Below are 17,776 nucleotides of genomic sequence, written 5' to 3'. Positions count from 1 at the left end.
GGGAGACATAAATTACACGGAACCTTCTATTAATCCAAAATATTGATTATTGCCTTTTTCTTTAAAATTTTATTTTCTAACCGTATAATCTATATGTCGCGTTTAAACCCGCATTTTAAAATAATATTCCAATTATTTATGGATTCTCTTATAATAATCCAAATAATAAAATTTACGGATATTTTTAAATATCCATTTTACAATCATTTATTTGATTTAACGGGAATTTCTTCAATTTTGCCATTAAATCACAATATGCTTATCTCGATATCCAAATACGAGATAAAATTTAATTCTAATTAATTTAAATATATAGTCCAACTTTATTAAAATTAATCCCTTGTCAAAACGCTATTTTCCGTCTCATTTACGCAAATTCCCTTATTTTAGCTCCAGTTGGCTAAAATAATATAATTAATACAATTAAATATTTTTCCAAACATACGGGGTATTACAATAAGTCTCGAGAGTGTGCTTCTCTGCGGAAACTAAACAACAGACAAAATTATAATATCACTCAAGTAAATAAATCATAATTCATATAGTCCACTTATCACCATATTAGCCGGATCCTAAGATAGTCAATTTATTTAGGATTTACTCGGCTTCATCACTATAAACCACAAGTTTCGAGAGTATATAATTTATGCAAAATTTTGTTGGAAAATATTAAACATGGAAAAATATTAAACATCGAGCGCACACCCATTGTCCCTTGAAGTTGGTTGATTGAATTATGAGCCCTTACGCTCACTATCTTGTAACTAAGCTAATAAATAATTCAATATAATCTACATCAAGTGAAGTTTTCCAACTAATGTGAGAATGGATAATTTCCTTTTCAAATTATTTTCAAGGTGTGAGTTTTGAGCATCAATTCTCATTCACCCTTTGAACTATTTTGATCACATAATATACGGTTTTGATCTACTCACGGTAGAGAATATAAAACCACCAGGATCTGATACTTTCGGATAGTAGGTCCATCTCAAAATTAAACATTAAAATGACAAATAATTATGTCATTTTAACACCCATGTTTAATATTTTCCAACAAATCTATTATACGCGAAGCATATTACTCATCTGAGAGAACACTTTACAAAACACGACCTGTCATACCAATCACACATTTCCAATTGACATCCTATTACCTAGTATATATCAGGACGTATACAAGAAGTTTTTGAAAAACAATGGAAATGTTTAAAAGACATGACAGGAAATCCTATATTCCGCAGTAGTTCCTAGCTAGACCTCGACACTAATCCCTATACAGCAATCACCTAAGAACAATCTAGGAACACTAAATTATTGCTCTAATACCACCTTTATCACGACCCGAAATCCCGAGTCGAGACTGACATTAGAGAATGGTAGTGGTTCCTCTGAAACTCGCAATAAGCTTAAAATCATTATAATTTTTTCTCTTTATAAACTGAAATATGTAATGAATCATTTGCTCAGAAATGATGGGACTTTATATAAATAAATGTTCAGAATTTAAATGTGCTTAAAAACATTTATACACAAACTATAATACTTTAGACTACTGCGGATAACTAGCATTTAAAATATTCTTTAGACCTTTAATAAACGGTAGAATTCTGAGGGACAAATGTTCGGGGAAAAAAAATTGGCCTATTTTTCGTCGAACAAAAAGTTTCGTCGGGCAGACGGGACGTGATGGTTTAATTGTTTTTAATTGTCAGAAAAACAATTGTCGGAAAAAATTGATTATTTAATTGGTTTTAATTTATAATTTTGTTTATTTATAGATATTTAAATGAAGAAGAGGGTGAAAATGTCTAAAATAAATTATAAATATAAAATTGTCAAGTATTTTAAAAGTTAAGTCAAAACGATTTAATGTTTGAAAGTGTAAATGTTCTTTTAGAAAAGATTAAGAATTTTTTTGCACTTTTTATATTATATTTTCCATGATGGGTGTGGCATGCCTCGCCAGCGCCACGTAAGCGCCATATCAGCAAAATCAATAAATAATTGAAGATTGGACAATATTGAAATGAAATCATGCGTTTCGGGACAAATTTGATAAAATTGAAAAGTTTGAATCTTTGTGAAACTTTCTTTAAAAGTTTGACTTTTTTTGGTTATTTGACCTATATTTTTGTAATTCCATAATATATATACTTATATATATATAATGCATGTCATCACATAAAGATATCACACTACACCACGTATATTAATAGTATATTAAAATACTAGACTTTATGAATATCGAAATGTAATAACGTGTACTCACATAAACCATATAACAAAAATATAATTATGTTAATCCTCCTTAAGATTAACTTCGTCTAATAACCACCGACTCTATTAATATCCTTGGTCCTCCGGCTCTGTAGTTCGACGTCTTCTCGAATCTAGTTGGAATCAAGATATTTTTTCTTTAATTAATAAAATTCTAACTCTAGAATTAACTCTAAACCTTCTACATTAAAATTAAGTAATTAATTCTAATCCAGAAAAACTCTAATTCTTTAATTATCGTTTAAATTCTTACACAATAATTTTACCCTTTTATCATATATTTAATAAGTAAAGAATTAAAAATATATTGTATAGTTCTCAAATTATATCTTTTTTAATTAAATTCATTTTTTATTTATATATTTAAATTTCCTTGTTTTCTCTTTTAATTTTTTTTTTCATTTTTCATTTTCCATTTTCTATTAATATTTATTTAAATATTTAAATTCCATAAATATGTTTTAATATATAAAACAATTTTTTTTGTAGCAAAAATTTTAATTTCCACTCCTTGTAAATTATTTACCTAATTATTTAACTTGAATTATTATTACCGTAAAAATATTATATTTCATAGAAATATATTTTAATATGTAAAAATACTCAAAATTTCATTTAATTGAATTTATTAATTTTCTAAATTTATAAAATCCATTTCTAAAGTTATTTTATCAACTTTTAATTTGAAATTTATTTCCTTAAAAATATATTAAAATATGGACGACGTTTATTTTGTTTGATTTTAAGAATTCATCTAAATATCGTTTAAACTTTAATAATTTTTATCTCTATATCTATGCTTATTTAGTATATAGTTATTTAACAAGAAATACTCGATATTATTTATATTATTTAAATCAATTATAAATATATTTTTCTAAATCGGACCGACCGCCGCCAAAATGGTGGAGAGATTTATGGATTTACCTAAAAAAAGAAAATAATTTGAATTTCTACCTCAACACGGAAAAGTCAACAAAAATACTCCATGATTTGGCCACTTTGATATTTTTACTCTCCATGTCTAACTTATTAGAATTTTACTCTGCCTTTATTATAGGCTTCTCTGACACACTCTCTCTCCTTTTCTCTCTTTTTTCTTTCTCTTTCTTTCTCTCTCTCTTTTCATACCTGACGTCTCTTTCTTTCTTTTTTTCAAACTTTTATTTTGTTTACTTGTTTCAAAATTTTTTCACTTTTTTAAATTAGATATTTTTTATTTCTTCATACTTTAAATTAACAAATTTGCTATTATAAATTACCAATAAATAAAACATTTTCTTTTCATTTATTTCAGTATTATCAAATATTTTATAATTTATAAATATATACTACTATTTAAATATTTTATTATATTAATAGCATATTCAAAAATTATTTGAATTAAATAAAAAATCACAGTATCACATTATCATATGATTATCACTGTATCACTTTATCATATGATTATCACAGTTTCATCTTAGCATGTAATTATCAGTGTATCCTATCGTATTGTCATCTTATTATCATATTATTATCAGTATCGTATGTAACAGATTATTATATGATAATGTGATGATACTGCTGGATAATATTAGACAAAATCATATTATCATGTGATTATCACAATATTATATTATCATATGATTATCACAGTTTCACCTTATCATATAATTATCAATATATCATATTGCATTGTCATTTTATTATCATGTCATTATTAGTATCGTATGTAGCAGATTATTATCATCTCGTTATCATAATTTTTCTGTAATTTGTTTTTATATAGGTATCATATTATCATACCATTATCATTTTATTATCAATAAGAACCTTATCATACTACTCTATCTTCACATTATCATCTCGTTATCATATTTTTTATGCATTGTTTTTCATATAGGTATCATATTATCATACTATTATCATAACTTTATTATTTAATTATCATCTGGTTATCACTGGTATCATGAATCTTTTAGTAATTATATTTTCACGTACATTATCATCCAATTATCGTATTTCATTATAATCTAGTTATCATACTGCAGTGTTATATGATAATATTACGATAATAACATGATAATCAGATGTTGTTTTTTTCATGCAGTGTTATGATAACAAAATGATAATATAGTGATAATAACATGATAATCATGTTATTATCACTATATTATCATATTATCATACTATTATCATACTATTATCACAACTTTATTATTTAATTATCATCTGGTTATCACTGGTATCATGAATCTTTTTGTAATTATATTTTCACGTACATTATCATCCAATTATCATACTACTCTATCTTCACATTATCATCTCGTTATCATAATTTTTATGCATTTTTTTCTATATAGGTATCAAATTATCATACTATTACCATTACTTTATTATTTAATTATCATCTGGTTATCACTGGTATCATGAATCTTTTTATAATTATATTTTCACGTACATTATCATCCAATTATCATAATCTTATCATATTTCATTATCATCTAGTTATCATACTGCAGTGTTATATGATAATAACATGATAACCAGAGGGTTTTTTTCCTGCAGTGTTATGATAACGAAATGATAATATATTGATAATAACATGATAATCAGAGGTTGTTTTTAATAAAAAAAAATCAATTTTTTCTGCAATGTTATGATACTTACATGATAATGCAGTGATGATACTCATATGATAATCAGAATCTGTTTTTTTTTTGCAGAAAATCATTTTTTGTGTATAAAATTGTTTTTAATGCAAATGTTTAGATCTAAAAATGAGAAAATTCAAGAGTAATTCTTTTAGATCTGAAAATTAAAATAAATCATATTAATCACCACGAGTTGAGAAAAAATTTCCAAAATTAAATATAAAAAACGGCGGAGCAATGAAAGAACGGCGGCGGAGCAATGAAAGAACGGCGGCGGAGCGACGAAGGAACATCGGCGAAGCGATGAAGGACGGCGGTAGAGTAAAGAAAAAAATAAAGAAAGAAAAAAGAAAAAAAAAAGAAAAAAAAACCAGAGAATAAGAAGAAGAAGAAGAAGAAGAAGAAGAAGAAGAATAAAAGGATGAGGAGAGAAGAGAGAGAAAAGAAAAGACAAAAATAAAAATAAAAAGCCAACTGTAACATGATAGGAGTAGGAAAAATATACTTGGAGTAAAAAAATAATAAATAGTAGGTATAATTATAATATAAATATGTTTTAGAGTAAAAAAATAAAAACATTAAAATTGTGAGGTATTTTTTTATATCTTTTCCTTGTTAAGGTAGGAAATCAAATTATTTTTAAAAATAGAGTATTTATCCTAATTTTCTCAAAATGGTGGCGCCTGTGGCCCATGCGCCACTTGTTGCCGGAACTGATTCCAAGCACAAACTTCCGGTCGCCATCTACCTATTTCCAGCAACATAGAATTTAATCAAAACACTATACTGATTTATTACCTAATTGCCAATTTAAATCAATAAAATTTAAACCTTAAAATTATAATTGAACGCAAAAACATAAAATCCAATTTCTTCACTTTAATTTCCTTAAATTTTAGAAACTTTTCCTTGAATCAAACACCTTACTTTAGCATAATTATTTCTTAGCTATTAATTTACTATTAAATAACTAATTAATATTAAACTAATTAATACATAAATAATTCAAGCTAATATATATCAAAAATTCAAACCATAACAATGTTCATAACTTCAAAAATTTCGGCATATAAACACCACATTACTCCATATTTTCTTCATTATAACCTTAACTAAATAATTTTTTTTCATAAATTTAATTTTTTTCTAATAAATTACACCATGCAAAACCCTAACCCTAGACTGCCTCTCCAATCCCAAAACCCTAACCACACCGCCGCCGGCAAGTATGAGGTGCATCTCTCTGATGGGATCAACAATCTTGCTTATCTACCAACCCAGGATGATTCAGCTGTTATTTATTTTGAGAACTTTCCAAGTTCATGGAGATTTTCAGACTTGCAACGAGCGTTTGCAAAATACAAGGTTTTTGGAAGGGTTACCCTAGCGAGGAAACTATCAAGGAGAGGATGTAGTTTTGGTTTCCTGAGACCGACCGGTATGGAGAAGATTGAATGGATTATCAAACAGCTTAACATGATAACCATAGGGCAATTCAGAATGAGAGCTTTCCGTTCCCGTTACTCAGGAGTTCAACAGAACTCTTGTTGGAACAGTTTATGAAATGGAACGAAATTACCAAACAATGTTTCTGGCTGAGTCGCGGACTAGGTCGCTCTCTTTAAGACGTTTCGCGGCTCTGCCTCTGATTGTGCAAGCAGTCGTACGTACCACGTCGCCCCCAGGATAAAACAGCCGAACTCCGATGAATACTGCACTGTATTCAGCGGTCAATTACACCTTTCTGTCTATTGCTCAAGAACTCAGTTTTGTTTTTGTAAGAAAATAGCTGTTCTGTTAAACTTATTTTATCTGATGGGGAAGACAGCAGTTTTATAGCAATAATAAAACTGAAACGGTAAAATTAAATCAAAACGTTTTCCTTTATTAAAACAATCAGTCAAAACGTGGGAGACAAATCAGGGATTGTGTTTTATTCAAAAATAAAACCGTTACAAAAAGATTTCAGAAATAAAAAATTTATTAAGTGCTAAAACCGAACCGAACCGAACCGAACCGAACCGAACCTGACCTGACCAGCCGGCCGACCGGCCGGACGGACGGCGCGCGCGCGCGTGTGTGGTAAATCGGGTAGGATGTAACTCCTAGCCGGTTCACAAAACTGGGTACCCCTTGGGGCCCAAACCCAAGTGTGAGAGATCACCCTTATAAGCTCAATTAAATGAGCTCTCCTAAGCAATGTGGGATTTCCACAATACTCTCTTTACTCTCACTTAGCACTTTTCTTTTTCTTATCTTTTCAAATTCAATTTTTGTACCAACAATCCCCCACTTTGAATTTTAAAAATAATTTCTCGAGCAATTTCTGATCCAGTAAGATTGCGCTTAAGCAGAGGTATCTTTCGATTTGAACCTTTGCGTAGTGTGTTAGATTCTGATTCAACAAGAGTGACTCGTAGTCTTGAACTCTATCTCGGACATCTAACCACACACAACCTTTTCTAAGAGTGTATTCAAAAGCCCGTGCGTTTATGGCCATGCACGTCTATCCCAGTTTAGTGAACGCTCTAGAAATTTTGCCTCAAATTTCATAGAAAGCGGCCCCACTTTCACATTCACAAAGGTGAAGCTATCAAGAGTACTCCCGTAGCTAGGTACTCCACTCCAAATGGAGTATAGACTTCATTAAGAGATTCTATTAACTCATCCTCTAATCGCTTCAGGAATCATGCCTCAATTTTGCATGTTCTGGCTCATATCATTCATAACTTGTTATTACCCATTGAACCTATTTCTTGGGATCTCCAGTCAGTTAGGTCGGGTTACCATTATGAATGATTCATTCTATAGGCAATAGTCCCATTCCCTTGGAAGTTTTATGGACTTTCTCTCTAGCTAATCCTTTCGTCAAAGGATCTGCTAAGTTATCATCAGTGCGTACATGATCCACTCTAACAGCCCCTGTTGAGATAAATTCTCTAACAGTGCTGTGCTTACGACGTATCTGTCGTTTCTTACCATTATAATAACGGTTCTCAATTTTTGCAATAGCCGCGGTACTATCGCAATGGATCAACACAGCTGGTATCGGTCTTTCCCATAAAGGAATCTCAGCTAGCAGGCTTCTTAGCCACCCTGCTTCTTCACTAGCAGCAGCTAGTGCTATCATTTCTGACTCCATCGTAGATTGAGCCAGAATCGTCTGTTTCTTTGACTTCCAAGAAACAGCTCCACCAGCTATACTAAAAATATAGCCGCTCGTTGCTTTGGAATCATCTGACAATGTATTCCAATCTGCATCACTGTACCCTTCAAGTACAGCAGGATGCTTCAAATAATGTAGTCCAAGATTCATGGTTCTTTTAAGGTATCTCATTACCCTTTCAATAGCATGCCAGTGCTCAATACTAGGTCTACTAGTAAACCTGCACAGTAATCCAACGACATATGCAATGTCGGGTCTAGTACAATCAGTGGCATATCGAAGGCTGCCAATGATGCTCGCATATTCAGACTGTCGTACACTATCACCAGTGTTCTTAAAAAGTTTTACACTTGGATCATAAGGTGTACATGCAGGTTTACAGTCGAAGTAGTTATATTTCTTTAGAATCTTCTCAACATAGTGAGATTGATCTAAAGAAATTCCTTTTTCAGATCTAGTTATTTTTATGCCAAGAATGACATTCGCTTCACCTAGATCTTTCATATCAAAGTTGGCACCCAACATTGATTTCACAGCATTCACGACATGAATATTTGATCCAAAAATCAACAAGTCATCAACATATAAACATATGAAAGTACAAAGCTCATTCTCAGATTTATAATATATACATTTGTCACTTTCATTCACTTTAAAACCATTTGAGATGACAAGATTATCAAATTTCTCATGCCATTGTTTAGGTGCCTGTTTTAGACCATACAAGGATTTGTCTAACTTGCACACTTTCTGTTCCTGTCCATGTATCACAAAACCTTCAGGTTGGTTCATGTAAATTTCTTCCTCCAATTCACCATTCAAAAAAGCGGTCTTAACATCCATTTGGTGTACTACCAAATCATAAAGTGCAGCGATCGAAATCAGCACTCTAATGGATGTTATTCTAGTAACTGGTGAATAGGTATCAAAGAAATCAACGTTTTCACGTTGTCTATAACCCTTAGCCACTAGTCGAGCTTTATATTTATCAACTGTGCCATCAGGTTTCATTTTCTTTTTCAAAATCCACTTACAACCTATGGTCTTGCAACCGGGGGGTAAATCAGTCAAATGCCAAGTCTTATTGGACTCCAAAGATTCCATCTCATCATTTATGGCTTCTTGCCAAAGATCAGCATCTAAAGAAGTTAGAGCTTCCTGGAGGTTTGCAGGATCCTCCTCTAAAGAATAGACTTGGAAATCTGGACCAAAGTCTTTCGAGATTCTAGCTCTTTTACTCCTTCTGATCTCTGGTTCTATATCATCTGTAATCTCATTATTCCTGACAACAGGAATGCTACTAGATGATTCGCCCCCACTATTTCCTAATTTAAAAGGAAATTTCTGTTCATAAAAATCAGCATCTACGGATTCAATAATCACTCGTGCAGTCAAGTCATAAAATCTGTATGCCTTGCTATTGACTGCATACCCAATGAACACACATTCATAGGCTCTACTTGCTAATTTTATTCGTTTTGGATCAGGAATCCTAACATAGGCTAAACAGCCCCATGTTCTCAAATAAGACAAATTTGGTTGTCTTTTCTTTAAAATCTCATAAGGTGAAATTTTATTGTTCGATTTTGGTACTCTGTTTAGCACGTAGCAAACAGTCAATAATATTTCACCCCACCAATAAGAAGCAGCACCTGAGTTTAATAAAATAGACACTACAACTTCTGTAAATGTTCTATTTTTTCTTTCGGCTTTACCGTTCATTTCAGGAGAATAAGGTGCAGTTCTTTCATGTACTATACCATGCGAGTTATAGAAATCTATAAACAAGCTTGATTCATATTCAGTACCTCTATCACTGCGAAATCTTTTGATTTTCTTATTAAATTGATTTTCAATTTCTGTAACAAATAACTTGAACATATCAAGTGCATCACTCTTATTTTTCATCAAGTACACAAAAGTAAAATCAGAACAATCATCAATAAAAGTGATAAAATAACGTTTGCCATTTCTAGTCAAAGTTCCATCAAGTTCACATATATCAGAATGAATTAAATCTAATGGTTCAGATTCTCTAATTACTGATCTATGTGACGTTTTTGTTATTTTAGCCTGACTGCAAAATTCACATTTTTCAAAATCATTTAAAGTCATTTTAGGAATTAATCCTAGATTACTCATATTATTAATTATCCGTTTATTAACGTGACAAAGTCTAGCATGCCAAACATTAAAATCAGACAACAAGTAAACTGAAGCAGATACTTTATTAATTTCAACATTCATCTTGAACATATTCTCACAAGCATAACCCTTTCCCACAAAAATACCATTCTTAGTGATGGTGTACAAATCACCCCCAATAGTTTGAAAAAACCCAGCCTTGTTGAGAAGATAGCCAGACACCAGATTCTTCCTCATCATAGGAGTATGCATTACATCCTTCAAGATCAATGTCTTCCCTGAAGTGAACTTCAGTTCGACACTTCCAATTCCAGCAACAGTAGTGGTGTGAGTGTCACCCAACAGCACTTTCTTGTCTTCAACAGCAGTGTATGTCTTAAACATAGCACGATCATGACAGACATGGCGAGATGCGCCCGTGTCTACCCACCACCCTTCTGATCCACCAACAAGGTTGATCTCAGCCATCACCTCAGTGATCATAGCCACAAACGGCTCTTCAGTCAGGTTAGCCTGAGGGGCTGCCCCTGGTCTGTTCCGACACTTGCGTGCCATATGACCCGGTTTTCCACAGTTGAAACACAGAAACTGTGGCGGATCATTTCTGACAGGTGGTTGCTGTCTCACGTTATGGTTCCGAGCAGGATTACCATTCTGATTATTTCTGTTACGGTTCACATTTTGGTTCGAGTTCCCATTGCGATTCTGATTCTTAAAATTTTTGCCAGTTGGCTTCAGAACCGCAGAACTGAACTTTTTGGTGTTGTTAGAAACAACAAGCACCTCATCTTTCTGGTCCTGTTTTCTCGCCTCTTCCTCAATACGAAGGCGAGTAATCAAACTTTCCAGCGAAAATTCTTTGGTTTTATGCCTGAGAGAATTCTTAAAATCCTTCCACGAAGGGGGCAATTTATCAATCAATACAGCAACTTGAAACTGTTCATCAAGGACCATACCTTCAGATATTATCTCATGTGCAATTTTCTGCAATTCATGTGACTGAGCCTCGACTGATTTTTCATCCGTCATCTGATATTTCAGATAGCGACTGACAGCATACTTCTTTGTTCCAGCCTCCTCCGTATCATACTTCCTTTGCAGCGCCTCCCATATTTCAGTAGCTGACTTATAATTATCTGAATTATAATAGTCATACAAATAATCACACAAAGCATTCAGAATATAATTTTTGCATAAATAGTCATTGTTAAGCCACTGTTGAACATCAGCAGTTTGTTTATCCAGTTCATCACCATCGGCAGTATCAGCAACAACAGGTAAAGGACTAGTAAGAACAGCAGCAACATTTTCCATAGTAAGGAAAAATAAAGTTTTCTGCCTCCATCTTTTGAAATGGAGACCCTCAAAACGGAACGGTTTGTTAACATCAAAGCGACCAGAATCTAAACCAGAAACATCATCATTAGCCATCGCAGAAACTGTATACGTCTTAAAAATGTTGGAACAGTTTATGAAATGGAACGAAATTACCAAACAATGTTTCTGGCTGAGTCGCGGACTAGGTCGCTCTCTTTAAGACGTTTCGCGGCTCTGCCTCTGATTGTGCAAGCAGTCGTACGTACCACGTCGCCCCCAGGATAAAACAGCCGAACTCCGATGAATACTGCACTGTATTCAGCGGTCAATTACACCTTTCTGTCTATTGCTCAAGAACTCAGTTTTGTTTTTGTAAGAAAATAGCTGTTCTGTTAAACTTATTTTATCTGATGGGGAAGACAGCAGTTTTATAGCAATAATAAAACTGAAACGGTAAAATTAAATCAAAACGTTTTCCTTTATTAAAACAATCAGTCAAAACGTGGGAGACAAATCAGGGATTGTGTTTTATTCAAAAATAAAACCGTTACAAAAAGATTTCAGAAATAAAAAATTTATTAAGTGCTAAAACCGAACCGAACCTGACCAGACCAGACCAGACCAGCCGGCCGACCGACCGGACGGACGGCGCGCGCGCGCGTGTGTGGTAAATCGGGTAGGATGTAACTCCTAGCCGGTTCACAAAACTGGGTACCCCTTGGGGCCCAAACCCAAGTGTGAGAGATCACCCTTATAAGCTCAATTAAATGAGCTCTCCTAAGCAATGTGGGATTTCCACAATACTCTCTTTACTCTCACTTAGCACTTTTCTTTTTCTTATCTTTTCAAATTCAATTTTTGTACCAACAACTCTGAATTGAAGACTCATCAACAGATTCCAAAGACACCAAAAGATATTGTGAAACCTTCTTTCAGAGATGGTAGAAGCTACGCGAAGGTAATCTCCATGGGAAGTACTCCTAAGGAATCAGGATTTACGAATTCGATTCAGGGATTGAAACTGTCTTTAAATCAAGACACAATTAGGGATAATAATAGAGATTGGTTGGAAAGGTCTGTTGTGGCTAGAATCAACTCGGCACAGTCCATTCTGCAGGCAAAAAACTATCTTATTTCTAAAGATGTTCCTTTTGATGATGTTTCAATTATGGGAGGTTGCTGGATTCTGATTAGTTTTGATTCGTATTTGGATGCGATGCACTTTTTAGCTAGTAAATCTAAGGATTTATCTGATTATTTCCTTTCCTTCTCCAAGGCTGTTGACTTTAATATTCATACTCTTCGTATGACTTGGTTGTCTATTTCGGGAATTCCATTAGCTTTCTGGAGTCCAGAGGTTTTTACGGAAATTGCTAATAATTTTGGGGAGGCTGTCAAGGTCCATCCATTGGTTTATGTTAAAGAACGCTTGGACTCAGGATGTGTTCTTATCTCTACTGCAAACGGTTGGATAAATGAAACAATATCAGTATCTCTAGGTGATGCTATTTTTACTGTCCATGCTTTTGAAGTTGATCAGCCAGTTTACTTCAAAAAAGTCTTAGACTCAGATTTGGAGCTTGATTCAGAGTCAGAGGAGATTCAGGACAATGGAATTGAGAGTTTTTCTGTTGAGAAGCAGAATCCAATTGAAAATAACGATAGCTTGAGGGAGGTCTTTGAACTGCAGTCTTCTTCCCCTGTTGTTTTATCAAATCTGGGAACTCTTGTCCCTAATTCTTTTGAAAACAACTTGCCTCTAGCAATTGTTAACCCAGGAACTATGAATGTCTTAGGGAAGGGACTTTCTCTACCGATAAACCTTGGCAATACCTCATCAAATCTGAAAAGACCGCACAAACAGATATTAGCTAATGGGAGTCTTAAATCTTATTCTGATACTCAAGTATCATCAGATAAACAGGCATCGATGAATGACGTGGAGAATATGAATAATTTAATTATTTCAGCAAAGGAAAAAGCTGCTGCATGTTCCTTTGATGAAGCTCTTAAAATTTGGGATGTGGGTCACTCTCTAGGATTTTTTCATACTGATTCAAAGGCGGAAGCAATGAAAAATCTCATCAAGAACATGGAACAAGATCTGGAGAATCAGAAACAGTAAGGTTTTTTCCTTTTCAAGGTATTTTTATAAAGTTGTTTATGTCGATGCCGCTCAATTTTATTTCTTGGAATTGTAGAGGAGGGTTACTGAATTCTAGAAAACAGGTCTTCATTCGTAACTTGGTTAGTAAACATAATCTATCTTTTATTGGTTTATTAGAATCAAAAAAAGAGGTTATTGATGTTTTCTTGGTTCGAAAGTTATGGCCAAATTTAGACTTTGATTTTGCTTGGGTTCCGTCGATTGGGGCGTCTGGAGGTTTGTTGATTATTTGGAATACTATTCTCTTAAATAATGTTTCAGTTGCTACTGGTTCTCGATGGATTTCGTTAGACTTCGTTTTTAGCTCGTATTCCATTCGGCATGTGCTCATTTATGCAAGTAATAACGCTTCGGAAAGATCTGCTCTTTGGTTAGATATTCTCCCCCTAACAGTTTTCTCGGGTTTAATGTTGATTAGCGGGGATTTTAATGAGATTCTAGTTCCTAGTGAACGTTTAAACTGTGTTGGCTATTCTGCGTCTATGATTGCCCTTCGAGAATTCTTAAATGAAGCTGAGCTGATTGATATTCCTTTGCAAGGCATCTCCTTCACTTGGAGGAATTCTTCTTCTCGTTCAAGAATTGATAGATGTGTCGCTTCAACTCAGGTTACGAACATTTGGCGCTCTCTTAAGCTGTCAGCTCTCTCTGGTGGTATGTCGGATCATGTGCCTATCTTGTTTCAATCTGATCTCAAGATTGATTGGGGACCAAAACCGTTCCGTTCTATCGATGCATGGTGGGATAACGAGGATTTTAAGAATGTGGTTTCTGATTCTTGGGTGTCCATTGTATCTCCTGATAATAACTTATCCTTAGTTCAAAAGCTGAAACAATTGAGGTTGAAGGTAAAACAATGGAATAAGGATGAGTTTGGAGATCAAAATAAAAAAGTTACAGAGCTATCAGCTGAGATTTTTAGGCTTGATGCTGCGTCAGATTTGAGGCCATTATCTGAAAATGAAATTGCAGAATTGGCAGCAGCTCGTGCAGATATTTGGCAGGCAGAAAAAAACTTGGAGAGTATGTGGATTCAAAAGGCTAGGCTGAAGTGGTGTATTAAGGGTGACAAGAACTCGAGGTTCTTTCATAATTCAGCTTCGTTACATTATCGAAATAACCTCATCACTGCCGTTACGGTTGGAGATACAACATTTACTGAACCTTCGGACATAAGGTTTCAGATTCGTTCTTTTTACTCCTCGTTGTATGATTTATCTCATGCAGTTCCTGTAGATTTATCAGGTCTTGAATTCAAAAAGTTATCTCCTAATCAAGCAGTTAATCTTATAAGGCCTTTTCATGATCAGGAGATACTTGCGGCTATTAATTCTTGTGGTGAGAGTAAAGCACCAGGACCCGACGGGTTTAATTTCTATTTCTACAAGCGATCATGGCCGTTCATGAAAGACGTTATTCTGGACTTCTTTACCTCCTTTCATAGCCATAATGTGATTCCAAATGGCATCAACTCTTCTTTCATGGTTCTCATTCCTAAAATCCAAGGAAGTACGAATATCAGAGACTATCGCCCTATTAGTCTGGTTAATGGAATCTACAAGATGCTTTCGAAATGTTTGTCTATCAGATTAGCTCCTCTTCTTCCTTCTGTGATCTCGGATCATCAGCACGCATTTATTAAAGGAAGAAATATAATGGATTGTTCTATGATTGCAAATGAATTAATTCATTTTGCAAAAAAGAGGAAAGACAAGCTTTTGGTTCTGAAACTTGATTTTCATAAGGCTTTCGATAGCCTGGATTGGAATTATCTATTGAATATTATGCGATCAATGTCTTTTCCTGATAAATGGATTGATTGGATGTCTATCTGTTTATCTACAGCTTTCACCTCTGTCCTTGTAAACGGTAGTCCTACTGATCCTATTCAGCTCAAAAGGGGGGTTCGTCAAGGTGATCCGATATCTCCTTTTTTGTTTGTTTTGGCGGCTGAAGGTTTAAAAAGTATTCTGCAAAAATCTATGGAGTTGGGTTTTATTAAAGGATTTGATTTTTCGGATAATTCAGATCCTATTTCGGTTCTTCAGTTTGCAGACGATACCATTCTTTTCCTTCCTTATGACTTAGATCAGTTGCGTACTCTGACTCGTATTCTTCGTTGTTTTGAGTTAATTTCAGGTTTGAAAATTAACTTTCACAAGAGCTCCATTCTTGGAATTCATATTTCTGATGAAGATTTAGCTTTGGCTTCGAATGTAGTTGGCTGCCGAACTGAATATTTCCCCTTGAAATATCTTGGTTTACCTTTAGCAGTCAAGCGTATTCCTGTTTCGATGTGGGATAATGTTATTCAGAGATTTAAATCTAAGTTAGCTCTTTGGAAAGGAAGTTTGCTGTCACCTGCAGGTCGGTTAGTTCTTCTCAAATCCGTTCTTTACAGCATGCCTGTTTACTACTTATCGTTATTAGCTATGCCGGTTAGTGTTCAGTCTGAATTGGAGTCTTATATGAGGAGATTTCTTTGGAAAGGGTCAACTTCTTCTCGAGTTTTCTGTAGAATATCTTGGAATGTTATTTGTCAAGAGTTTGACGTGGGAGGTTTGGGTATCTGCAATCTGAAAATGAGAAACCAAAGCTTACTTTTCAAATGGGTTTGGAAGTTACGTACGGCTGGTAGAGACTCTTTGTGGTTTAAGGTTATTTCAGCTTGTTCTTCGTTAGATAGTTGGAATAATCTCTTGTTTGATAATGCTGGTCAGTTTTCGTTCGTTTGGAAAGGTATTAGAAGGTGTTGTTGTCTAGATACTAGGGTTTGGCAAACTTTTCAATCAAAAGTGAGATTCATTATTGGGAATGGGAGCTCTATTTCGTTATGGCATGATGACTGGTCAGGGAATGGAGTCGCTTCAGTTATGTTTCCAAGACTTTTTCACCTTTCAAACATGAAAACGGCTTCTCTGGATATTGTGTTGCAATCGGGTTGGAAATGGCGGAGAAGACTGAGAACGCATGAAGCAGCAGTTTTTTGCGGATTTGGAGCTGCTGTTTAGGAACAAAATCCACGGCAGACAAGCTTCAATGTTAGACAAATGCATTTGGCCGTCATCTTCTCAAGGATTTTCGGCAGCAAGCATGGTGAAGGCTTTGAGACGTGCTGCAATTACCGTGACAGCAGTAAATAAGGGGGTTCAATTCAAGTTTTGCTGGAAATCAGAAGCTCCTCCAAGGGTCAAATTTTTTATATGGACGGCGTTACATAATAGCATCTCCTCGCTTGCTTTTCTGGCTTCTCGGGGGATTATTACGAATGGGAATGTTTTGTGTGATATTTGTGGGGAAGAAGAGACTATGAATCATATTTTCATACATTGTCTTTTTGTTAGGAAAATATGGTATATGGTTTTTCAAAACTTAGGTGTGGCGTGGGTGTTGCCTTATACTTTTGAGGAGTTCTTAACCCAATGGTCAGCTATTATTCCTTTGGGTGTGTGTACAAAGCTTTGGACCACTACATGGATGATCTTTATTTGGGAGATATGGAAATGTCGGAATAGACGTGTCTTCGACAACAAAGAGTCTTCTGTGCATGATATTGTTTTTCGTAGCTTTACTACTGCGGTTTTCTATTTTAAATGTAATCATCCCTCGTTTGCTTACTCGGGATTAGACTTGTATAGGAATCCGGATAGTATCCTCTTCTCCTAGTTTGTTTCTTCTCGCCTTAAAGTCGTAGCCTTAAGTGGCGTAAGCTCTTAAGATAGAGTTGTTTTTGTGCCTCGTTTTGTGGCTTTTTATAAAAAAATTATTCATCAAAAAAAATTTCAATGAAAATCACAGAAAATGAAGCAAAATTCAAGGTTCATCACATCAATATTTTTCAGAAATTTAATCACCCCAAACTCCCTTAAAACCTTGACAAAAATTAAAATAAATACCAAATTATCAATTATCTACAATTATTAATGAATTTCCTTAAAATGATTTGAAGAAATTAAAAGAAATGGACATACCCAGGGCTTATGGGGTGGTTCGGCAATGGTGGCTGCAAATTAAAGGTTTCAATCAAAGAAGATGAAGACAATGATGTTTATATACACATGGGACAAA

At 34.1% G+C, this 17,776-nt stretch overlaps 1 protein-coding gene across 1 annotated transcript; it reads left to right on the top strand.

Annotated features, from left to right (window-relative positions):
• Positions 1–16,747: 16,747 nt before the first annotated feature.
• On the top strand, positions 16,748–17,374 carry LOC126671302 (uncharacterized). Its single transcript, XM_050365068.1, has one exon. The coding sequence runs from the start codon at positions 16,748–16,750 to the stop codon at positions 17,372–17,374; it is 627 nt and encodes a 208-aa protein (XP_050221025.1).
• Positions 17,375–17,776: the final 402 nt, after the last annotated feature.

The sequence above is a fragment of the Mercurialis annua genome, linkage group LG1-X (genome assembly GCF_937616625.2).
Source record: "Mercurialis annua linkage group LG1-X, ddMerAnnu1.2, whole genome shotgun sequence".
Lineage (NCBI taxonomy): Eukaryota > Viridiplantae > Streptophyta > Magnoliopsida > Malpighiales > Euphorbiaceae > Mercurialis > Mercurialis annua.
Note: the sequence above shows the minus strand (reverse complement) of the source record. Positions and strands in the feature narration are given on the sequence as shown.